Source organism: Anthonomus grandis, chromosome 1, assembly GCF_022605725.1.
Source record: "Anthonomus grandis grandis chromosome 1, icAntGran1.3, whole genome shotgun sequence".
In the NCBI taxonomy this organism is placed as follows: domain Eukaryota; kingdom Metazoa; phylum Arthropoda; class Insecta; order Coleoptera; family Curculionidae; genus Anthonomus; species Anthonomus grandis.
Genome location: NC_065546.1, coordinates 44,207,199 through 44,234,246, shown reverse-complemented (window position 1 = coordinate 44,234,246; position 27,048 = coordinate 44,207,199). Strand labels below are relative to the sequence as shown.

Below are 27,048 nucleotides of genomic sequence, written 5' to 3'. Positions count from 1 at the left end.
CTCTACTCTAACAAATGCATTGAGAAACTATGTGTCATCAGCAAAGCGAATCGTTTAAGAATGTACAGGCTCTTGACCAAGTAAAACAAGTAAGAACAGTTAAATTACTCATTATGATAGGGTAACTAAGAACAGCCTGAATGACTTTTGTCGCTATTCAAATTCTAAGTCAGTGACTTAAAACTACATTTACGTACTTAAGAATAAAACTGACTTTAAGTGTAATCGTATAACTAGAAAGCTCCAGGCCAAACTTTTTTGTAAAATTACTGATAATAAAAAAGTGGGTTAATATAGTTGATGCAACCTAAGAAAATATTAATTTTCTCATGACAGATCCACCAAGGGAAACCAGAACAGCTACCAAGGAATCATCATAGTAAAATGAATGAGTAGGAGTAAGATAGAGAAGAGGCGTTGTGATCTTTTTCCTTCAGAAAGCAGAATATGTGCCTTGCTCATATAAGTCACTTCTTGAGAGACAGTTATCAGGAATATCCTGAATGTCTTATGTACAATCATATAGAATACTTCTTCTTATTCTCCTCCTCATCTTATGGACACTCTCTATTGAAATGTATATTCCAGGAACGCCAAGAAGCTTACTAGCAAAAAGGAATTATAACACCAAAGGCTATTAGACAAATTGAAGTTTCTTTTTTTTGTATAGGAAGAAGAAGACGCAGAAGAGAAAGAAAAAGGAAAAAGAGGGAATAAAAGAAGAGGAGGAAAAAGAGAAAAAAAGTGACTTAAAACAAGTAAAGACTGCAAACATTCCGACCAGAAAATATTAGACAAATTGAAACTTCTTTTTTTTTGTATGGGAAGAAGAAGACGAAGAAGAGAAAAAAAAGGAAAAAGAGGGAGTAAAAGAAGAGAAGGAAAAAGAAAAAAAGAGAAAAAAACAGAAAATGATTTAGTAATGATTTCATTAAAGACACTCGAAGCCATATTAAAACCAGATTTTCTAATTGTTGAATGACTTCTTGACAATTTCAGGAACTGAAAGTTGTATTCAGACATTGATTCCAAAGTTGTGTGAATTGGAATCCCCATTTTGGTATCTATATCTGCACCATTTATTTGTCTATCCGTGAGTTTCAAGTTTTCTACGAAAAAACTTTTATTTCTGGATATAGTTATCCAAGAGTCTAATCATTAATCTAATTCATTAATATCGACGTGTTCTAGATGTGAACCTTTTGGCCTGAGACATAGCCTAGAACTTTCTGTTTAAGCAAACATTTGTTATTCTATTATATTATATCTTTAATAGTGAGAGAAGATGAAGAGAAGAAGAGTTATATTTAGATTGAACTCTTCCAAGTTATTGAGGAATTATTGAAAATAGACTGAATTTGATCATGAACGTGAATAAGATGATTTTGAGGCATTGATCAGTAGTCAATAGCAATTAGGAATGGTACGACTTATTTTAGTTACTGGATTAGTATTGAAGATCCTGTAAGAGAGTCTAAATAACTTTGCGCCTGCCAATTGCAGTGAGGAACTGTAAGTCAACTGTCTTAAATGCCGAGACTTTGAAAGAACTTCTCCATATCTTTCATTGAAATGAACATCAAAATCTTCAGTAGTTATTGTAGATTTATACATATATTTTTTTTTTCATTTAGTTTATGGTAAGGAGTGATAAGTTAAACTGGATAATCCTTAAGCAGAATACCAGTTATTTCACAGTGTTATTCTTATTTTTCTAAACCTCATTCAACGTCAAGTATACTATATTTTAAATTGATTTTAATATAAATAGCCAGACTCCATAAAAATATACTTTATAACTAGTAGGATCAAACATTATAGACCAATATGAAAAAACAGCAGCACCCGTAATGCTACAGCTGATTTTTTAGATCAAATATTTGCCTTAGTAATATAGAATTAGTTATAGAACTACACAGCAGTATTTGTTGGCAGGTCAGATATGAATGATTTTAATTACTAGAGAGTCTGCACGAGAATTTGGAATGACTGATTAAATTAACTGAGAACTTCTATATATCCATGCAATGGCTTCTCCATAGAAGTTGATGTACATATATGAACAACTTCTACTCTACCAAATGCATTCGGCAACTGCCTGTCATCAGCAAAGAGAAGCGCCTAAAAAAGCACTTGGATCTTAACCAGAAGCAAGTAAGAATAGTACTTATATTATTATCATAATACTAAAGAACACTTGGGATAGTTTATAATTATTCAACGAACAGCCTGTGAGTACTGATTCTAAATACGTTGAAGACAGGTGTCATCGGCATACGTTTGGTACTGTCAAGAAAACTTACCTTCCTCCATAGATGTTTTCCGTGAGTGGAGAACTTTCGTCGTCAGAAAAATTGTCGTCGCTGTAGCTCGCGTCGTTTCGTATGTTCGCTGTCATGTCTGTAATTTAACAAAAAAAAAAGATTTATTTAAGAAATTTATCGGATCTTCATTTTCTCCTCCTACTGCATCAATTAGCCGACTATTCTCATTTAAAAAAGAAGCAATTGTAAACGTCGCCATTATGAAACGATCGATCACAATGCATCTCGATTTCTCTTTTGCAAAAGATTCTCAGTACTCTTGTTAAAGATCTGGTAAGGAGATACATTAGCAATGTGGCAAGACAATTGGGAATATGTTAAGCGTATCCCCTATCAGATGCCCTATTGAATATTAATTTTCTAAGGTTTCCGGATTGATGAAATAAATGCACAAAAAGCAATTGTGTTCGGTCATCCTCATAAATCATGGGTGCATCAACCTTAAAATTGAAAAATACCGAGTTCATCACTCCCGCAAAAGAAACCGAATTTTTCGATGCACAGTTACTCTCGTTTTCGTCGTCAAAGTCAAATTAAATGTTTTATTAGTGGAAGATCACGTTGTTGCACCATTTTTTCCTAATTCGAGTTAACGGTACCATGAGACGAACGGTGCTGAGTAACGATGTTAATGTATATCGTCTTCATTCACGATTTTTTAATTATCAGTTGCAAAATTATGGAGTTTTAGGCGCTTTTTTGGCACATCGGTTCACGACATATCATCTTCAGGTATTGCTCCCTCAATGTTTTCTTTAATATTTAGAGATAAAACGACGTCCTTTGGTTTTAAGAGTAAAATTGACTTTTTGTTCCTAAAATCTGAGGTCCGTCAGGTTGATCAGTCTTTTTTGAACGGATCAATTAAAAATATTGAAACTTGAGGTAATGTAATTGATGAATGAATACTATATTTTAAAGCAAAATTGACATCTGAAAATTTCAAGATGGCTGCTGCGCGCCATCTTGGAAAAAAAATTAATGGAAAGGGTGGTCTTGTGGCACATCAATTTGCTCCTAACGAGTACTTTATAAGTCTAGAATATAAATTCAATATATTTATCTTTACTTCAATATCTTTAATACAAAATGGTGGTTCATTTAATAATTACCTGAATACATTAACATTTAACATGTTATATCGAATAAATACATTCAAAAGTTCAATTGAAACGAATCCTAATGATATGGATATTGTATTCCAGCAAGATGGAGCACCACCACACTACTCCAAATAAGTTCGGAGCTATTTAGATCGGAACAATTTCCCGGTCGTTGGATTGCCCGTCGAGGTGTGGATTTGACACCTCTAGACTTTTTTTATGGGGCTATTTGAGGGAAAAGGTGTACGAAACTGAACCTGCTTCAGTATTGGATTTACGATAGACAATAAAAAATATTTGTAGAAATATCGAGGTTAGTGTATTAAAAAATGTTCGGTGCCAAAATTTTGGACCGACTGTTCTTGTGTCAAGAAGTTCAAGGCAACCATTTCCAGCATCTTCTCGATTAAACTCAATGTATTTATTTGATATATCAAGTTAAATGTTAATGTATTCAGGTAATTATTAAATGTACCACCATTTTGTAGTAGGTAAAGGTATTGAATTTATATTCTAGGAGTATTATAAAGTAGATATTATAAAGTACTCATTAGGAGCTTAAAAATGATGTACCACAAGACCACTTTTTCCATTTAATTTGTTATTCCAAGATGGCGCCCAGCAGCCATCTTGAAATTTTGATCTGTCAATTTTGCTTTAAAACATAGTATTCATTCATCAATTGTATTACCTCAAGTTTAAATATTTTGAATTGATCCGTTCAAAAAATAAGGGGGGAGGGGACATTAAGGAAAACTAATTTTCACTGGTTTCTAAAAGTCTGATCAACTTGAAACTTTGCAGACGTATCAGAGATGGATGATAGTGCAATAATTTAATAACAGTTGCCCATTATCCTTATTAGAACTGCCAGGATTAATAATTTCTTTTTTTTAGATCTTCTGTAGGAAAGTAAGAGAGATAGAGCTAGCGCATGTTCTACGCATGCCTGCACAACGAAGACCAAAATGTCTTTAGGGTAGTTACATTCTCACCTTGTTTATTCCTTACACATGTGTGGGTACTATTAAGTCTCATAAACGCAGGTTATTTTAATTAATATTTATATAAGATGTAATATAATAACCGTGATTTACAAAGGCTTCTTATTAATTACAACAAAATAAGCAGAACATAAATTTCGAAATTATTTTACGGAACAAAATTTGACAAGTAAATAAGGAATTTATCGTGATCACAATATTTTTTAATACATACAGTTTTATTGATTAAAGTACAATAAACGAATATGAATTAAATAAATAATAGTTAAAAAAAACTAAGAAAAACACGCTTTTATGGCTAATCGAGGTAAAAAGTAGAAAATTATTTTTAATTACAAAGAGTTTTTCTTACAGTAGTAGAAGGTTGGACAATCAATCATAATTAATTACCTCAAATAAAAATCATAATAAAATTTAATTTATTAACAGAATAATTCAAATCAAAGTAAAAAGCGTGATTTCTTGATACATAATCTTTTAGTAGAAGAGAACTATGTTGGAACTAGTTGAATCTTGTACATTTTTGTGAACATTTATGCACAATCCGTTTTGCATAACACTATACTTATTGTACAATTTTGATATTTTTGATAAAAAAAACGAACGAAAAGGGGTATTGAACAAGTTAATTATTGTACATTTTAAAAGGCTAAATTATCCTAAATTTTATATAATTCTTGGTGCAACCTATACTTACACATATGTATAACTATAGGTTGCACCATTACTCATAACATTATTATGTACTTTTTTAATAGAAAAATAAAATTGTAAAAAAAGTTAATTTTTTTAACCCAAAAGTATGTTGGTATAGTCTATTAGGCCGAAAAAGTACAAATCGCTTATTGTACATTTTACATGCACTTTCTTAATAGAATAATAAAACTCTAAACGGTCGATCTTTGTATAATGTTTTGTACATGTTTGGAAGAAAAACTTTGTTAGTGTAGTGTGGTCCACTAAAAATGTTTGTACATTGGTCCATGATCGTATGCTGTTCTAAAGTTGCTTTCTGTACAATTTTAAAGGTTTGGTCAGCAAACCGATTTATAAAATTTTACATTTATGAGTTATATGGGTATATAATTTTTGGTACATATATATGACTTTATGCTGTTATTTTGTACATATACATGACTTTATGCTGCTCTAAAGTTGATTTCTGTACAATTTCAAGGGTTTGATCAGCAAACCGATGCTACAATTTTTGGTACTAAAATAATAATTTTTTGGTAATAAAATAATAACACTTTAATTAAACCGAACTTTCGTATAATGTTTTGTTCATCTATGTAAACGAATACTTTGTATGTCGTGTGTTCCAGTAGAAATGCACAAAACAATAAAGCTGTTATACATTTTTGCGTACATTTTCGTATTATATTCTTGTACCTACAAATTTTAAAATTTATTTATTTGGCCAATTTATAAATATACAAATTATACACAATCAATTTTACAACTATATACTATATAACTCGAGGACAAAAAGGACTACAGCGCGACCATAGTGGCCGATTATACAAAATACACAAATCATGTGTATTTGTGCATGGTAACAGGGGTATCGTATAACCTAAATTATATATAAATTATTCAATAAGATTTCTAATGGAATAGCAAATGGCAGAAAAAAATTAGTTATATTTTTCTAAAGTATGCTTTTTGTACCATTTTAAATGCTTCAAAAAAAAACTAAAAACTTTTACACAAAATGACTCACAATGTATATTTAAAGTGGTAAATAATTTTTAAAATATAATTTTATACTTATAATCAAACTTTTTTAATAGAAAAATAAAATGTTGATAAAAAGCCAATTTTTGTCAATATTTGTAAAGAAAAATTTAGTGTGTTGGTAGTATTGATAATGTGTTCCACTAAAAATGTATAAGTCGATTTTTGTAAATTTTACGCTACATTTTTGTACAATTCAAGTCCATGTTGTTGTAAAGTTGCTTTTCGTATACTTTTAAATGCTTATAAAAAAACGAAATAGTGGCAACGAACAAGGGAACGATGAAGAACTTAATTATTGTACATTTTTTAAGACTCGGTACATGACTTTATGCTGCTCTAAAGTTGCTTTCCGTACAATTTCAAGGGTTTGGTCAACAAACCGATTTATAACATTTTATATTTATGAATTATATGATGCTACAATTTTTGGAACATATACCTATACTTAAAATTTTTCTTTTTCAATAAAATAATAACACTTTAATAAAACCGGACTTTCGTAAAATGTTTTGTACATTTTTGTGAACGAATACTATGTTTGTCGTGTGTTCCAGTTTAAATGCACAAAACAATGAAACTATTAAAAGTTTTTGCGTACATTTTTGTACAATATTCTTGTACCTTTTATATTTTTCTAAAGTTGCTTTTTGTAGCATTTTAAATGCTTCAAAAAAAAACTTTCAAAGTTTTATACAAAATGACTTATTATAAAGCCTGTTTGGTATACTGGTTTCCTTTAATAATTTACAAGTTATTTTAGTAAATTTTTACTATTTTTGTACAATCTATATTTAAAGTTGTAAATAATTTTTATGATTCTATACTTATAATCGAACTTTTTTAATAGAAAAATAAAATTTTAATAGAAGGCCGATTTTTGTTCATTTTTGTGAAGGAAAGTTTAGTGTGTTGGTAATGTATTCCACTAAAAATGTATAAGTCGAATTTGTAAATTTTTCGGTACATTTTTGTACAATTCAAGTCTATAAACCTTATGTTGTTCTAAAGTTGCTTTTTGTATAATTCTAAATGCTTATAAAAAAACGACCTAGTGGCAACGAACAAGGAAATGATGTGTGGCCATGAAATGTAGATTTTCATGGCCTTAGTCACATTTTGTACAATTTTTAATGCTTCTAGAAAAAAAAGCAATGGTAAGGAACAACTGAATTATTGTACATTTTTAAAGGCATGGTATATGACTTTATGCTGCTCTAAAGTTGCATTCTGTACAATTTCAAGGGTTTGGTCAGCGAACCGATTTATAAAATTTTACATTTATGAATTATATGATTCTACAATTTTTAGTACATATACCTATACTTAAAATTGTCCTTTTAATAAAATAATAACACTTTAATAAAACCGGACTTTCGAACAATATTTTGTACATTTTTGTAAGTGAATACTATGTTTGTCGTGTGTTCCAGTATAAATGCACAAAACAATAAAACTGTAATACATTTTTGCGTACATTTTCGTACTATATTCTTGTACCTAGTTACATTTTTCTAAAGTTGGTTTTTGTACCATTTTAAATGCTTATAAAAAATTTTCAAACTTTTATACAAAATTACTCATCATAAAACCTGTAGAGTATACTGGTTTCCTTGAATAATTTACAAGTTATTTTAGTACATTTTTGCTAAATTTGTTGAATTTTTTATACGATTCTTGGTATAATTTATATTTAATGTTGTAAATAATTTTTAAAATATGATTCTATACTTATAATCCAAACTTTTTTAATAGAAAAATAAGATTTTAATAGAAAGCCGACTGTTGTTCATTTTTTGAAGGAAAGTTTAATGTGTTGGTAATGTGTTGCACTAAAAATGTATAAGTCGATTATTGTAAATTTTTCGGTACATTGTTGTACAATTCAAGTCCATAAGCCTTATGCTTTTCTAAAGTTGCTTTTTGTATGATTTTAAATGCTTATAAAAAAACGAAATAGTGGCAACGAACAAGGAAACGATTGTACATTTTCAAGGCCTTAGTCGCTTTTTGTACAATTTTTACTGCTTCTTGAAAAAAAAACAATGGTAAGGAACAACCGAATTATTGTACATTTGTAAAGTCTCGATACATGACTTTATGCCGCTCTAAAGCTGTTTTTTGTACAACTATTAATGCTTCTAAAAAAGAAACCATGGCAACGATCGGGCTAATTATTGTACATTTTAAAGTGTTATTAGAAAACCTACTTTTTAAATGGTACGCAGAATGAATTATGAGTGAAGAAAGTTTTACTAATTATTTTGTGCAATTCTTGGTACATGACTCTATACTTTAAAAATTGTGCTTTTACAAGTTGGCGGGTTCCAAGCATTTTTTTTGGCATGTATCAAGCATAAAGGTGCAATGAAAAAAGGTTTAATAAAATTTTCTATTTTTATAGGAAAGCGAGGAAAAAAATCTAATTAAAAAAAAATAACTAGAGGTATGCAAAATTATGAAATTTTCGAAAAAAAAAGATATTATATTTAAGTATTTCAAAAGATCTACATTTGAGAAAAATTGATTTTTATAAAACTTGTTGGAAATCATAAGGGCTGGGCTAAATCATTTATTAATTAAAATTTTAATTATTAAGAATTTGTAGGATTTTGTTTTTGGAAATAATTTTGCTCCATGATAAATAATTTGAAGTACATTTGATCATTGTCATTGATAATAATATTTTTTGTTTTTTCTTAGCTAATTTTGCATTATTAATTGTTCAGATTTTGAGAGATTATTATTACTACTTGTAAAATAGTTTAATTATCCTTGGTATTAAGATTAAGTCTGATAATTATTGTTAATTAATAATTAGTGGTTAGGCAGTCTAGCTTTTATTTCTTTTTCAGAAATATTTATAATTTTTGTAAAGGGGTTGATCCCGTGTATTGATTAAATAAAAAAAGTATATATTATAGCAACTGATCCTTCTAAATCAACATACATTATTATTTTTTTTTAAATAACACGCTAAATTTAATTAGATTTTTTTAAATAGATTTTAGTGAGCTGAAGAAAAATTGCATAATTTCTCCCATTTTATTCATACACAAGTTTATTAGTTTATTAGTCACTGATTTTTTATGTCTACCAATCCTAATTTTCACCTCTCAATAAAATATCCTAAAAATTGAAATTTTAAGATCCAAGAATTGATATATATTTTGTTTTTTCGAGATTCAACAATAAGAAAATAAAAAAAAAATGTTGTAACGCCTTTTTGAAATTTTCGCGTTAGGTTTATTTTATCAACTCTTTTTACGGTAAATATAATAATTATTATTTAAGCATCATTATTTAGTGAACAATTAAATAAAGGTATAAAATATTATACATTAGATTAAAAAAAAATCTCTTACTTATACTTTTTTGCGATTCCCTGCATATTCACATTTGATGTCAAAATATGCCCAATCCAAAAATAAAATTGACGAGTAGTTCTTAAAAAAAACTTATGCGTTATTAAATTACCACCATATATAATGTACTGTAATAATTTGTTGTTAATTATTAAAACTAATTAATGAAAAAAAAAAGATCAAAGATAGAAAAACGCCCAAAATTGCATAATACTTCTTCATCGATAAAACAAAAAAAGAAACAAGCCAACCAGACATCAGTTCTTGTCACGAATACCACCATTACGCACCAGCTGGTAAATGTGGTATAACCAAACAACCAAACGAAATGTCTATGGCAAAGTAACCTACTTTCACTGCTGTTAGCAATAATGTTGTGTTTCATATTTATATTGGTTAAGTTAGCAGTTATTAAGTCAAATTGATTTGTTCAATATTTGATTTGTAATAAAAAAGAAAAATATAGGAAACTCTAAAAAGCTAAGCAGAAAAATCTGGATAAAGAATTAACCACAACCGCCAGCAGAAGTCAAGGATTTGGTGTACAATTTATTTCTATTTACGCCTAAGAAGTTTAGATGAAGAAAGAAGGCATTAAGATCTAAAGTAAGACAAAGAGAGTGAGTGAATTTGAATTTCCCACTTATTTAAAATTCAGTCAATTTCTTCACTCCTAAATCACCTGAACAATTTATTTTTCTTATGTCGTAATTCTCTTTTTAGACAAGAACCGTCATTTTATAGCCATCGTTCATGTTTCATCCTGATTGAAATGGAGATACATGAAAAAGATACCTCGAAAAAGAGAAATGCTAGAAAGTTCAATAGAAACTTGATTGGATCAAATAAGGATAATGATACCATTGAATAATCGATAATAATAAAATTGACATAAAAGATAGAAATGAAGAAGAAACAATGATGACCAAACAACAGAAATAGGCAATTAAATAGAATGGGATATAAGAAAAGTAAAAATAGCACAAAACTATAATGACGGTCACTTTATAGAAATAGAGCTTTTTATAGAAATTCATTTCTAAAAAATGAGGAGAAAGAAGTTGATAGAAGCAATAAATAGTGAGAGATATAAACTACATAGTAGAATAAGGAAACAAAGAAATACGATAATTAGGAAACATAATAAATAATACTTGTATGAAGATTATAGATCACGAAGGATAAAGAGAGATATTATCGAAAATTGTTATAACCGAGAACCAAGCTATTAAATAACCATAATAAATTATATGAAAATACTGATATTGTTTTAAATTTCCCCCTTCGTGCACACATGCTTTGGTATTACGAGACAACAAAGAAAAGTAACCGGACCAAAACGTGACTGGTCTTATTCTTGCAATTCTTTCAAGGAAACTCACTCTAGTTGCTAGTTGCCCCACCTTAAAGGCATTGGCTGAACATACTTAACAGATATTTTCGATATTTAAGCTTTAAAATACCTTTTATATCTAAAAAGGTGTTGCAATTTAGTTTACGCTATTGCCAACTTTTTTGCTCTATTTGGTGAGCTGCGAGGATGGACTTTATTAGATTCGAAACGTCAGTGAGCAGGAAAAATGTTTGCAAAATCCGTTAAGTATGTTAAACTATTATTGTCTTAATATACAAGAATTTGTTGAAACGATTCGATACAAACAAGATAATTACGTAGTTTGTGCTTAAGCCACTCCTGTTGGCTAATACTCGAAGGCGTTGATCGTTGATTTTACATTCCTCTTTTCTCTCTTTTTCTCTTCCTGCTTTGGGTTATTAAGTTTGTCTTTCAAAGTTTGCAAGAAAAAATAATAAATTCAAGAGATTTTTAATAAATAAATACCAACAGTTTATTGACCTACTGCATGCAGCCATATGTAGAAAACGACTTTTTCTTAAAAGAACTAAGAAATATGTTAAATTGTAAAATTTAAATATTTTTTTTTGGAATTTTTAGCAATAATAAACAATTATCACAATCTGCCTTTCTGAACAGGGTCTAATATAGACCGAAAAGTTATTTACTGGCTTATCATATTATTGTTAAAAATATAATAATAAATATTTTCCCTTTGCTAAATTTAAATGTTTTTTTTTTTATTTCAATTTACTTCTAACAATTTAAATACTCTTCATCATATTATCTATCCTATTGTTAATTAATTTATAGTTTATTTTTAGTTGGTCTTAAGACACTTTTGGTAGAAACACGTAAATTAAAAAAAAATTACATTTTCACTTTAAATGAAAAATAAGAAAACGTTTATTTTAGCCACTAATTTAGTAAAAATTGCAAAATATATAATTTTTGTTTGTTGTTGATTCGACTATGTTCCTAAAGGGCCAAAACATGTATGATCTTAGCTTATGATAAATATTTTCATTTTGCGATTAATATACAAACGTTTACCAAAACTCATTTAAATTGTGCATAATTTTTATAAAAAAATACCAAAAAAATTAAAAGTATAAAAAATTGAATATCTCTCTCTATTACGTGTTTCTACTCATTCATTTTATAAAGCAGAGATTAAATTTTTCAACTACAGAGAAGTCTCATTCTGTTAAAATGTTAAAATAAGTCCTGAGGATGGTTAAATATGACGAAATGGCGACATTTTAACTTTATATTTGTAAGACAATAATAGTTGGCTTGATTACAGACACGTAATACGTTAATAATAATCCTATACATTTAAATTATGCACTAACTTAGCCAAAAGTTACCAAAAAAAAATGTCATTTCTGGTTGGTCTGATGATGTTCTTTGAGGATCGAAACATGTACCTTTACACCTGATAATATATATATAATAATTTAGAAAAATTTTTTATATTTAAAATTTTTCCAAACAGTTCTAAGCTAAAAATTAAATTAACCCTTTGTGTGCTAGTGTGTCTGCGGGGAGGACACTTACAAATTAATTTTTACTGACGGTCCTGGTGTGCTTACAGCGAAGATATCATTGATAACGTATGCGGAAGCGTGTCGCTCCTCTAAATTTAAGCGCCAATAAGAGTCGAGTATTATTTGGACAGTTTGCATATTAATTTTCGCACGTGGTATTGTTGTGGTAACAAGTTTGCCTGTTTTTTGTTTGTTAGAGCAGTTTTTGGGACCATGGGTGGTAACATTTGGTTTTATATTAGAAATAAAATATCTAGGATGATATTTATGTTATCGCTAGAATGCAATTTTGAGAAAAAAGTATTAGTTTTATAGAAAATATATGGTGTGCTCAGGGCGGTAACACCAGTCTCTTAGGCAAATAATTTTCTCAAAATTTCATTTTAACGGTTTTTTTATAGGATTTTATTTTTATTTACAGATAAATTTTATAACAAGCTTATAAATGTCAACTCCAATGACCTGTATGATTATTTGGAAGAAATTCCTTGTGACAACATTAGCGAGTTAGGAGATGTTAGTGAAGATGAGATTGAAGGGGACGCAGAAATAGTAGGCCCAACGGCAGCGGCGTCGCCAGCAATTGATTTGTTTGACATAGAAAATATGCCTATTATATTTGGGAATGATACTTTGTCCCAAGACGCTGATGCTGACTTAGCCGAATGGAGCAGTGAGGATGAGCTACCTTTGTCACTAATACGAGCCCAAAAAAACTATATGGACTAACTCCAACTCACACTGTGTTCGAAATTTTAAAGAATTTGGAGAAGAAATAAGACCAAACATTCCCACCGATATAGAAACCCCTACCGACATGTTTTTGCATAGATTCCCTGAGCATCTGTTAGACCACATACCTTTTCAAACTAACTTATATGCCTTGCAAAGAAACGGAGGTAATAGTCATGCATTTACGCCTACTAATGTAAAGTAAATAAAGGGTTTTATTGCAATAAATTTGATAATGGGCATAAAAAAGCTACCCAGCTACAAGGATTACTGGTCCTCACGATTAGAAATGAGAGATCTATTCATAAGTTCAATAATTTCAAGAGACAGGTTTTCATGGATGTTAGCCAACCTGCACCTAAACGACAACTCTTTACAGCCTGGCCGTGATCACCAAAACTTTGATAAGCTTTACAAATTACGGCCTTTGTTAGATGTATTATCTGATACATATAAAAATGCTTTGAAACCAAGTCAATATCAAGCTATTGATGAGTCGATGATCCGATTCAAAGGACGAAGCTCCCTAAAACAGTATATGCCAAAGAAACCAGTAAAACGTGGTTATAAAGTTTGGATTCGTTCCGAAAATTCAGAATACGTATATCAATTCCAGATTTACACTGGTAAAATAGGTCAAATGACCGAAAAGTCTCTTGGTGTATCTTGTTTTCTTCTTTTTATATATTTATTAATAATTTATCATATCTGTAATATTAATTTTATTTTGATAAGAGGATTTCATGTTTATATACATCGTTTCCACTCTATTATTGGAGTTTCTCTGTTGAGTGATGTAAGTAAATAAATAAAATAAAATAAAATAATTGTACAATCCTGAGAATGCTAAATATTGACCAAAACGTTAGCACCAAAAAAATATAAGACTTCAAAGCTTGCTAAATTTAATTCTATATTCAATATAACCATAAAAAGTGCCCTGATTACGAACGCGTAATAAATAAATAACCATCGCATTCACTTAAATTATGCACTAATTTAGTAAAACTGAGAATTTGTGTCCATTCAATTTACGAATATTTTTTTACAAAAATTGTATGTTTCTGTTCACACGTATCCTCAGCCTATAAGTATTTTGAATCATAAATTATTATTACAATATGACAATGTCTTAACTAAATGAACCAGTTTTCGAACTTAAAGTTGCGTCGTGTGAATCAGACCATCAAAATTACCGAGAATAACAAAAAATTGTTCACCCATTGTTTCAAATGTTCTTCTTGAATTAACAACAAATTTAATTATTTATTTATGATTTTGTTGATGAGAAAATTATTAAATTCCCATTAATCTTTTGATAGTTTATGTATTGTGAGCCAACAATGATTTGTAATAATTTCTAAGCTCAAACATGCTATACATAATTTGGCAATAAATTTAAATAATATTTGGTTATTAGTATAGCTTGTGTGCAAAAAAGTCAAAGTTCAGTGGAATTTTTAATATCTTGTGGAAATATTACAAAATTCCAAGTATTTTACAAAAAATCATGAATATTATTAGGACGGCGAGTAGACAGGTTTAGTAAAACTTACATTTTAGTGTATTAAATATATTTGGTAAATCTTAAAATAATAAAAAAAAAAATTTAAGTATATATAGTAAGCCCCAAATCGTGCCTATTTATTAAAATTAAATTTGTCACTCGTAAGCTAGTTTTGTACTATTATCATCTTAATAAATACATACAGGATGTAAGTTATACCTTGAATATAATAAACAGAAAAAAACTATATTGCCACATATCCCATTTTAATATTAATATGGCATCCGAAGATGGATCTACTCTACAAGGTTATTAAATAATGATTAAGTTTTATTAAGATTGTGATCTTTTTAACTTTAATTACCGGTTAGGTTACGGGTATTATGACGTTCCTTAGAAATGCGTTTGATATTTATTTTTACATTCAGTTGAAGACATGTTATGTAAATTAAGTAAAATTCAAACTGTAAAGGTTATATTGGCACAGATAATTTCTTACTCATCAATACGTTTCGTAATAATATTTTAAGATTTTGTCGTTTTCGTTGCCTTGACATAACGTTAATGCTCCGGGTGGGTTAGTCACCTAATTACCTGTTGACGTCTTCTTTTCAAACCCCCTTGAGATTTGAGAAAGTTGTCGAAATTGGGTCAAAATTTTAAATAACAATTTTGCTTGAATTGTAGCGATTTTGCGGAAAAATTGCCTCCAGTAGTTTTTTAAGTGTGTACGTAAAGACCTGTAAAAGATAATTTATGGCAGACAAAGTATGAGTGGATAAGCAAATTTGTTTTTCTGGCAGTTACTTGAAGTTATTTCTTCGTCTTTCCTGGTATGTTTTGAGGACATATCAGCAAAGAAACCTTCTATGTTAAAGTAGATTTAACTCCCTAAAAAATATACTTTTTTTTCCCATTTTAAACTATATTCAACTGCCTGTAAGAAATTAATTTTACTGCTTTAGTCAAATGTGCTTGGTATATTCATGTCAAAAGGAAAGAAGTTTGGATGAACATTCACTCCGAATGACCGGATTATACGAGGCTAGTTTTTCAAGCTAGCGCTTTTAAACTAGCAAGTTAGTATTACTAGCTTCATGTATACAAAACTAGTTTCGCGTGTAGGCTAGTAAGTTAGTGAGAAAAACAGTACGCCAGTGTCTTAAGCTAGGATAGTTTAATAGCATGGAGTTCTATTTTGTTAAGCTACTAGCGTCTTCCTCTACTGGTTTTACATCCTGGCTTCTGTACCACCCTCGTCTGGCCGGCAAAGCTAGTGTTTTCGAACGGTAAGTGCGAAATTTTTAGAATGGTTTTCGAAGGTAAGTGCGAAATAGATAGAAAGAGATAACCGCGTGCTTCTAAAACTAACATGCCAAAATTAAGTGCCGAGATTAATTTAAAGTTTGTACAAATGTATCGTGAGGAAGAATGTCTGTGGAACGCCACTATTCCATCATATAAAGATAAGTCTATTCGTGATTCAGCCCTACAAAAAATAAGTGGTAAATTATTAGAACTCGGCATAGAAATATCTATCAAAGACATAAAAATGAAGATAAAAAATTTACGAGCCACTTACTGTCAGGAACTGTCAAAAATTGAAAAATCAACTTAATACTGTCTTAGAACTGTCTGGAGCAGGTTCTAAGGACGAGTATAAGTCAAAATTAAACTGGTGCGATGAAATTCACATTATTAAATGTGTACCAATGAAAAGGAAAACAATGGCAAGTAAGATTGCATTATTTATTTATTTATAATAACGATAATGGGTGTCAACACACAGGGAAACTTTGAAAAGAAGCGCGTTTTCTCTGCGGCGCGCACGTAAATAAACAGTCAAGAAATCATTTTTAATTGCCAAGGCACCGCACCATCATTGTTAAAGTAGGTTTTAAAAGTCTCTCTTCTCGCCATTGCTGACATGGAAGAATGATTACTCCCTTGTTGACACATAAACCTTCAAGTCCTGCAGTTTCTGTTCTCCAAGAGCCATGGGAGGTGTTTCCTGCATCAATATCTTTCCGGTCGACATCACTTCTGATTAAATACAATTTTGTCGACTGTTTCTACATTGGTTGCAATTGGTTTCTGGAATACACGAAATCGACTTACCAATATACCAAAGGCATTTTCCACTATTCATCTCGCTCTGGATAGTCGGTAGTTGTAAACTTTCTGTTCCAGTGTTAAATTGCCACCAGGGTAAGGCTTCATAATATAACTTTTTAATGGAAATGCGGCATCCGCAACAATCACTCCACCCTCTGGTTAAAGATTATTCTCTAGTTTATTATCTATGGAGCAATTTTTAAATACACTTCCATCTGATGCCATTCCACAAGCCCCAACATCAACATAACGAAAGCAATAGTCATCATTTACTAACGCCATAAGAATAATACTAAATACTTTTTTATAATTGAAGTACATACTTCCACTATTAGCAGGAGCAATTATTTGAATATGTTTTCCATCAATGGCACCATAGCACAAAGGAAAGTTCCATCTCTTTCTAAATCCATTTTCTATTTCCGCCCATTCTTCAGCATTATTTGGTATCTGCAAAAAATAATAATATACCCATTTATTATAATAATTATTACTAAAGTGTTTCTTTTTTTGTTGTTGTAGGACAGTCAAGAATCAGCAATAGATGAAGAGCAAGATAACAGCCAAGTGAGCCAAGCCAACATTGAAACTAGCAAAGAAAATAATATTAATAACAGCTGCAATGACAATAGTGATGACAGTGAAGACGTTTCAAATTCTGAAAATTGTTCATCACGGCCCTCTACATCTGAGACAGATAATAAACCACAACGCAACGAGTCTGCGACGCCAACTGCGAAAACTACTAGTAAATCAAATTATAAAATGTCAGCTCCAACTCCGAAAAAGAGAAAAATTGCAGAAGTGGCATCTTTGGTTAAGGAAATAAAGTCGATAAAGGATAATTTAAATAGTACATATACCGGTGAGCATTCTACAGCACAAAAAATGAGCATGATATTTTTGGAACTTTTGTGAGTAGCCAACTGAAAATGTTATCTACTGCACGAGCTATGCTACTGCTCGGGACAAAATCAATCCATATTATCTCAGTCTCGCATGGAAGATCTGAACTGCGTAAACACAACATTTACATACCAGACGCCTAGTAGTCATTGCTCTTCAGATTCATACACAACAATTAATACTGTACCATTACCACTTACATCAGAGAGTCGGATTGGTCAATAATTACAGAAAATGAAGCTAATAATTAACAATGACAAAATCCAATCGACGAGATTAATTTAGATTTTTTACGCCAAGACAATGAGAATCCTATTGCTATAGCATTCCGCAATGCATAATTTTTTTATTACCTTAGGTATTTGTAATATTATGATAAATACAAATATAAAGTTATTATTAGTACTAACCTTTATGTTTTCTTTCAATGCCTTGAAGATTCCTTTATATACCTCTGGTATGAATTTAGATATGGAACACCTTAAAACCCGATAAAAGTAACTCAGTCTTCTGTAACTAATGCCGGATGAAAGAAAATCTAAAGTGATCTCCAACTTTACTCTTGCTGGTAAAGCCTCTCTCATAATAGTATGCTGTCGTTGAATTTTTGGCATCACAAGACTCAACAGAATATCAAACACACCTGGCACCATTCGTAAAATACTGATATACTCTTTTAAGTCTTCATTGCGAAGTTCTTCTAAAACCAGTGCGGATGATCCACGTTCATTCCTTCTTAAAATCAATGGTCTTGTCCAAACGCGTTTTTCCAATAAAACTTCTGTTAATTCATCCAGTGCAATTTGACACAGTTTTCGAAGTAACTGAACGAACATTGTTTTTTTTAGAAATATTTACCATTTTCAATGAATGTGTGAATTTGTTGCTCGGTTGATCTCGCAATAGTACTAGCTAATGGCTTAAAATTTCTAGCCACATGTAAACCGTTCTAGCATGCGCCAAGCCAGGACAGTAACTCAGGCTAGGACACCGGGATATCTAGGTTGCTATCCTAGCTTGAAAAACTAGCCTCGTGCAATCCGGGCATTACTGTATAAATATCTGGGAAATATAAGCCATTGATCAATATAGGATCTTCAAAAGACAATTTTAGACCTAAAACTATTCAAAAATATCATTAAATCAAATTACAGTAATTTGTGATTCGAAAGTGATTCTTTATAATGTAAAATAAATTACATGTCTCTGGTTTAAATTCCAAATACCATATTAAATGTAATTTCGCTTTCTTTTAAATAATTTTACAATTTGTCTTCATCTAATTAGCCTAATAATCATTAGTTTAAGTTTTTCGAAAGGGTAAGGTTCTGTATGCTTTACATTACCTTTCCTCACAAATCGTCATTTACTCATTAAGTTGTGTAATAACAAATTACTCATCCGATCTTATTTTCTTTTCTTGTAAATGGTAAAAGCATAATGGTGTAATTTATGACTGAATAGATATTTTGCAAGGTTAGAAGGAACACATCATGCATTTCTGTTAATTAATTATTTTATATCAGAAGAATAGTGGCGAATGCTTGATACGATTTCCTAATTTTCGATTTTTTCCTGTGTTTATTATATTTTTATTATCTACAACTTTTCGTTACATTTAATATTACAAATAAACGTAAAAAAAATAAGAAAGAAGAATAATTTGATTCTTTAGTCAAACTAGATGAGTCTATTTATAGATACCACAGATAAATAAAGGTATTTTGGTACAAAAGCATAATATAAACATTCTTAAATTATTTATAGTCATTCTAAAGGGCATATTCCAAGAACATTTAATTAAAAGAGAACTAATTATAAGACCTATATATTTTGTAACTATTCATAATCTATCTCAAATATTTTCTAATGTAAAGATTTGTTGTATGATTTACCATATACATAAACAGGAATATTGCTGCAACGGGTTTAATTGGGGCTTTTAAAGCCTAATTCTTTAAAGCCATTTACATCAAATACCACAACATTAAATATCAATTAAAAATTCATTAAAAATCCTTTGTCTGTTTTTCATTCTTGATCTCTATTTTTGGATATTATAGAGAAAGAAAGAAAATTTGCTATATTACGTAAGATAAAACAAAATTTTGTGTACAAGCATCCTAAAAACTAAAAAATTCCAAATTCACTTTAAGTTTCAAATTTCAAACAAACATAACATATAAAACACATTACTATAAAATTTACACACATTACCAAAATTAATTATAACAAAACAGATTGAAAAATTAAAAAAAAGCATCCTTTAGATAAATTTGATTAAAAAATAAGTAAAGCTGTCAATAAAACAGAATTTAACACAGATCAAAAGGTATCATTAAAAAAATCGTCAAGGCTATAATATGCCCTGGATAATAAAAGTGATTTTAATTTCTTTTTGAATTTCTTAACTTCTAAAATTTGTCTGATACATAGAGGACCATGGTTGTAAATTTTTTTGCTAAGGTATATAAGTGAGTTCTTGGTGAGGGAGGATGTAGGGATTGGTAAGGGAAAATCGTTAACCTGGCGAGTCATATGATCTGTGTTAGAGAGAGGTTTAGGACATTTATGAATAAGAGTAGCTGTTTCTAAGATAAAAAGAGAAAAAAGAGTTAGGATTTTTTGAGATATAAAAAGAGGTTTACAAGAATCTCTTAACCCAGCGGAACATAGGTATCTAACTGCCTTTTTTTGAATCACAAAAATTATGTTTAATAATCCCTTGTTGCTTAAAACCCAAAAAGGCAAGCCATAACGAAGATGGGACTCAATAAGAGAAAAGTACACTGAACATGCAACTACCCTTCCCAGCTCATTCCCCGCCATTCTTAAGTCGGCCACCGCTGTTTCTACTCCAATTTTAAATAAATAAATAAATAAATAAATAATGGCTTTATTTGTACTTTTCAATAGTGTACATAGGCGAAGTCTAGCCAAAGGCTAATTAAAAAATGTAAGCAAAAAAAAAATAATGGTAACACTAATAGTAATATAAAAATAAAGAAATATACACCCATTGGTCCATAAAAATCAAAAATTATAAAATAGGAAATACCTACTGACAATTTAGCTATTCTGTTTCGTTAAAAAATGCAGCTTTAGTTTTTTCTTGAAACCCGCTACTGACATTTCTTTTATAGGATTCGGAACAAAGTCATTGTAAATTGCCACAGCATTATACAAAAAACTACGACGAAAGAATGCTGTTTGATATCTAGGAATTGACAACTTATTTATAAATCTTAGATTTGCTTCATGTAAATTTTTCCGAAAAGCAAGTTTTTTGCGAAGGTAGGGAGGAGTAGAAGACGCTAGCAGTCTATGCACAAAAACCGCCAAAGTTCACATAGCCTTGCAGAAACTCTATCATACTTTCTCAGTCCATTTTCTCATAAATAAATCTGCAGCATTGATTTTGCAGCTTTTGCAAACTGTACGCAGTGATTTTGTCTAAACATGGAAAATAAACAATTGCAGTAATTCATAATAAGTAGTACTAAAGACTCACACAGTTTTTTCTTTACTTTAAAATTAATTATATCTCTGTTTGCATACAATGGCTTTAAAGAATAGTATGGCCTCTTAATGACATTAGAAACGTGTAACTTAAAGCGCAATTCATAATCCAAAAGCAATCCAAGATTTTTTGCACATTTAACCATACTGAGCTGATTACCTCCCACAAAAAGCTTTAAACCGTCCAATGCAAATCTTTTTTTGTTCTTAGAGGTAAAGCACATAACACAACACTTTGAAGGATTGAGTTTTTAAATTATTTTGAGAGGAAAAGAAGGAAATTCTAGAAAGATCGTCGTTTATTTTATTTGATGCCTCTAATACAGATTCAGCTTTAAAAGAATGATAAATATGCATATCATCTGCGAACCTCTGGATCTAGCAGTATTTTACAACTTTAAACAAATCAGAAACATACATCAGAAATAAGACTGGTCCCAAAACAGATCCCTGAGGTACTCCTGATGTTATATATTTGGTATTTGAAAAAGTCTGATCTTCCAAGACCACCATTTGCCTTCTGTTGGATAAGTAGCATTTAAAAAACATTTGAGAAACATTATCAAAGTCATAATAAGCCAATTTTGCTAAAAGCAAATGATGATCCAAGGTGTCAAATGCTTTGGAAAAGTCAAGCATTATAAGTGCTGTGGAGTCATTTATCCATTGCAGAAATTATCTCTTGGGTAACGTTTAGTAAGACAGATGTCGCGCTATGTTGTTTTCTAAACCCAGATTGTTTAAGCGGAATAATATTATTGGAGGTGAGAAAGTCATAAATTTGCGGCTGTATAAACTTTTCCAAAACTTTAGCGATGACCGGGATAATTGAAATTAGTTTAAGGTCGCAGAAATTAGTTGGATTATTAACTTTAGCCAACAGTGTTAAGAGAGAAGTTTTCCACATACCAGGGAAATACCCAGTTTCTAGGCAACAGTTTATAATATACGTAATATGTGGAGATTTGTAATATGTGCAGAGCTTTGGAATACAGTGTTGCAAAATTGACGCTGAGAATGAATCACAACCGTGTGCATTTGATTTTAGGTTTAAGACTATTTTAGACATTTCCTCAACTTTGGCTAATCGAAATGAAAAATTTAGATCGTGCTTAAATTGCTTATTTTGAAAATTAGCAACTTCTTCCGGGCAACTACCTAACGGGCTATAAATTGAAGCAAAATAGTCATTAATTTTGTTTGGATCTCGGAGATTTAAAGGAATAGAACGATTAGAGAATTTTTTTAGACTTAGATTATTAATAGCTCTCCATAACTGCTTACTATCTCTGATGTTCTGATGAAATTGCAGCTAATTTCTTTTTTCTCGCCTAATCATTCCCACCACAAGATTACGCATCTCTCTATAATATGCCCAATTCGCCAAATTTTTAGACTTTTTAAAACTTGACAATGCCTTATTTTTTTCTTTTATAAAAAGCTGCACATTTGCGGTTATCCACCGGGTATAAGGAATTTTATCGTCGCAAAGGGTGCATGTCTATCAAATAATAAGAAATATTATAGTAAGATACTGAATTTTTTCGTCTAGATTATTGTCTATTGATATAGTACACATTATCCCACACAACTTTATTCAGGTCCTTTAAAAATCATCTTTAATAAAATGTTTAAAATTACGATAGAGTTTCGTTTTTATCTCCCTACTCTGTGCCTCAATGTCGATACTACAGAATATAGCTTGATGGTCACTAATTAAATCAGCGTTAAGTACTGCTGTACTTGTAACATTTGAGGGTTTATTAAAATAGATAACATCAATGAGTGTTTGTGCCATACCAGCAATACGAGTAGGCTCATTTATTAACTGAGTAAAATAATAAGCTGTAAGACAATCAAGTAAAATATTATTTGTTAAATGATTAACATTAACATTACCCAGGATAATAATATTCTCATACTGTAGACATGCATGTGATAATATATCATCAAAACATTTAACACAACGCCCTAAATCTGACCTTGGTGGTCTATAGACTGTTCCAACAAGAATAATTATTTTGCCTCTATTTACTTTAATAAATAAATACTCTAAATCATCAGAAAAGTCAATGCCAGTAAAAACCAAAGAGCTTTCAAAAATCTGTCGTACATAGACAGCCACGCCCCCATCCCTACCACGTTGATTTTTTACAAATAATTTGTAGTTCGGTATCAGAAAATTAGCAGCCTCAGAATCGCTCAGCCAGCTTTCAGAAATACACATGTCAGTATTGGTTAACGTAATTAAGTTTACAAGATGATCAAAGCCTGTAAACAGTGATCGGACATTTAGATGCCCAAAATCAACATTTTTAACCGTATTAGCTTCCACATCAGTTTATCACTTTTGTCTACTTTTTTCCCATTCCCAGTTGTCTAAGATATATAAAGTGTAGTAACTGGAATAAACTCAGTTAAAACTAATCAAATTTTATCTCGCAAAATTCCTGAGACCCGTCGATTTTTGTTTATTTTTTTTCACATTTCAAGATAGTTTTTGCATTTTTTCACCTACAGGGGGAGTCCAAATTAACCTAAACTTTTTTTTTCAAATGGAAAGCCACTTTTTTTAAACTCTCATTGAAAAGAGCCCTTTTTCCTGATTAAATTGCCCTATTTACTTTTGTGATTATCTAAAGGAGAATTGCGAAAAAAAAACCATTAAATTATTGAAAGTCTCGAAATATTTTGTGTTGGTAAATTTTTGGCGTATTTGTTTATTTTATTGGTATCGAGACATTTCCTGACATTGTTGTAGTGTCACTGTTAAAGTGAATTTCAACCAGTTGTTAAATAAGTTAACTTATATTGAAAAAATTGAAATCTTAATGATGATTGGTTATGGGGACAGAAGTCGTACTCAGCTAGAGGTTGTCCACTTATTCAGGCAGAAATATCCAGATTTGCCACCTATTAACCAAGGTACGGTTAGTAAAATCGAAAGCAGATTTCGAGAAGTTGGGCACGTGGGGGATGTTTCAAGACAAAGTTCTTCTAAAATCGATGAAAACACCCAATTAAATGTATTGTTAGCGATGGAAGAAAATCTGGTAACTGCAGCCAGAAGAGTAGCTCGCGAAAACTCTATTCATCATAAATCTGTGCTAAAAATGTTAAAAAGTGCAAACAAACGACGTTATAAAATGCAACCCGTTCAAGAGTTATTGGAAGACGATCCAGATCGCAGAGTTCAGTTCTGTGAATTAATGATGAACGCCATTGACGAAAATCGCATATCTTCGGAGTGGATCCTTTTTTCTGATGAGGCTACATTCACCCTAAATGGCCATGTTAATAAGCAGAACTGTCGGTACTGACGAGAACCCACACTGGGTAAGGGAAACTAATACACAATATCCCCAGAAAACTAATGCTTGGGCTGGCATAATTGGCAGGCAAGTTATAGGGCCCATATTCTTCAATGATACTTTAACTGGGGAAAGATATCTAGAATTTCTTGAACATGAACTAGTTCCAGTCTTACGTGCCTTATATCCGAGTCAGTTCAATCCAGATTTGTATGATGAAAGAATCTGGATGCAACAAGATGGTGCTCTCCCACATTATGCCCGTAATGTACGCCAGTATTTAGATGACAATTTTTCAAACAGATGGATTGGTAGAAGGGGTGCAATCGAGTGTCCGGCACGTTTTCCCGATCTCACCCCACTTGATTTTTTTCTGTGGGGACATTTGAAAAGTCAAATTTATATGAGCAAACCAGGAAACCAAGACGAACTCAAAGAACGTATTAGGCAAGAAATCCGACAAATATCTCCAGAAATGTTAGAAAATGTCAGAAACAAATTTTATTACCGTCTTGGGCTTTGCCAATAAGTAAGTAGTGCTCATTTTGAGCATCTTATACATTAAATGCAACTTTTAATAATTTAATGGTTTTTATTTTTTTTTTCGAATTTCTCCTTTAGATAATCAGAAAAGTAAATAGGGCAATATAATCAAGAAAAAAGGCTCTTTTCAATGAGAGTTTAAAAAAAGTGGCTTTCCATTAGAAAAAAAAAGTTGGGGTTATTTTGGACTCCCTCTGTAGGTGAAAAAATACAAAAACTATCTTGAAATGTGAAAAAAAATAAACAAAAATCGACGGGTCTCAGGAATTTTGCGAGATAAATTTTGATTAGTTTTAACTGAATTTATTCCAGTTAAAGTCACCACACTGTATAAATAACACTTGAAGAATATATTATATTACACCAAAACGTATACATAACCACACAAAAAAAACATTATTAATAATACACAACGGTTATTTCGAACGATGAATGATGCTTTGAAAGAATGTTGCCTCGAGATCATCGTAACAATTATGATTATATAAAATTAAACCTACATAACGGTGTCGAAAGCCCGTGTACGATCCTCGTATAAAATCTGTGTTGTGTTGTGCTTACGGTGCATCGGTTTTTTAGGTCAGTTTTCGTATTACTCGAGCGGTCATTAAGTTGATATTGTTTCACGTCCAGGTGTTTATAGATTCCTTTGAGATCATGTGATGCGCATTTTATGATTATCCCTTGCGTGGTACTAATATACATAATTTGAAGCCAAATATAATTTATTTTTTGATTCTTTTTTTAATTTAACAAAAAACAGTGTAAAAAGCGTCGTTTTACAGTCAAAGACTTCTGGTACAAGCGTTTCCTGAAACAAACAGTACCCATTCATTTGTTTCCCATTATTACCCCGTAACGACGTGACCCAACTACTTAATTGACGTGAAAGCTTATTTACATAACGAGGAACTAAATATATTTTTAATTTTGTTACGGCGTGGGTTATTGTATTATATTTAGTGATTTACGTATATGGAGAAGTATATAATGAGCCCTAATTCAACCCCATTACATTAATTCGTTTCCGTTTCTTGGAAATAACTTTTAGGCGTCATTTTTGGTTTGAATGCGAGTAGTGAAGCGTTTGGTGCACATTCTTTTTATTTTACTGTGCCAAACTTCGTTATGTTTAATAAGACACCTTGTATACTATTACATTTTTGGATAAACTTTTCAAACCAAATATTAAAAAAAAATATATTTTTATTCTCCTTCAAATCCCCTTCTAACTTCAGAAACATTTTTTTAACTAAAATTTTCGAATTTTCAAAATAATGGATGAGCGTCAAAAAAAAACTATAATTTCAAAAAGGCGTCAAATTTTGATGTGAATTAGATTGTAACAAGATAGCATTTGTTCGCCATTTTAAAAGTTTAAGTTTAACACTCTTACCTGCAACGAAAATTTTGCCTGCCAGGCCCAAATTAAAAAAAAAATCTGCAAATTTAGAATTTAGATTTATTTTTAGATTCTAGGTGAAATTTCATGAAGTTGGATGGGTTATATGCTATACTTTGGGAAAATAGTTTTTCAGATTATATATTCAGTTAAAAATTACCATTTTTCGAGCCAAATTATTTAAACAGAAAGTATTTTTTTAAAATTTGCGCTATATACTTTACGCCCTTTTTTTAAAGTTAGATTTTTGCCAATATGGCATTTTTGCGTTATTTTAAAAGTTTGAACTGTCCTTTTTACATCAAACTGAAATTAACCTGCCACGCCCAAATTTATAAAAAATCACACATTTCTTTCTGAAAAAAAATCAGTCACATTTTTGGGATCTCTGTGAAATTTGATAGGTCATAAGCCATTTTTTGGGATAATAGTCTTTCAAACATAATCAGTTAAAAATAATAACTTTTTAAGCCAAATAATTAAAAAAAAGTATTTTTTTAGAATATTTAAAAGCCGCCATTTTGTTCTAAATTTGAATTTATATGATGGCCGCCATTTTAAAAATTTAAAGTATAA

The 27,048-nt window shown here is 30.6% G+C and overlaps 1 protein-coding gene across 3 annotated transcripts in view; it reads right to left on the bottom strand.

Annotated features, from left to right (window-relative positions):
* The window catches only part of LOC126743151 (chitin synthase chs-2), a 76,021-nt gene that overhangs the window by 35,194 nt on the left and 13,779 nt on the right, over window positions 1–27,048 (bottom strand). For all 3 annotated transcript variants that reach the window (XM_050450129.1, XM_050450144.1, XM_050450136.1), the window contains exon 2: window positions 2,304–2,400. In XM_050450129.1, the coding sequence (XP_050306086.1) occupies window positions 2,304–2,398 (95 nt within the window). In that variant the 5' untranslated portion in view covers window positions 2,399–2,400. The remainder of the gene's footprint in view (window positions 1–2,303; window positions 2,401–27,048) is intronic.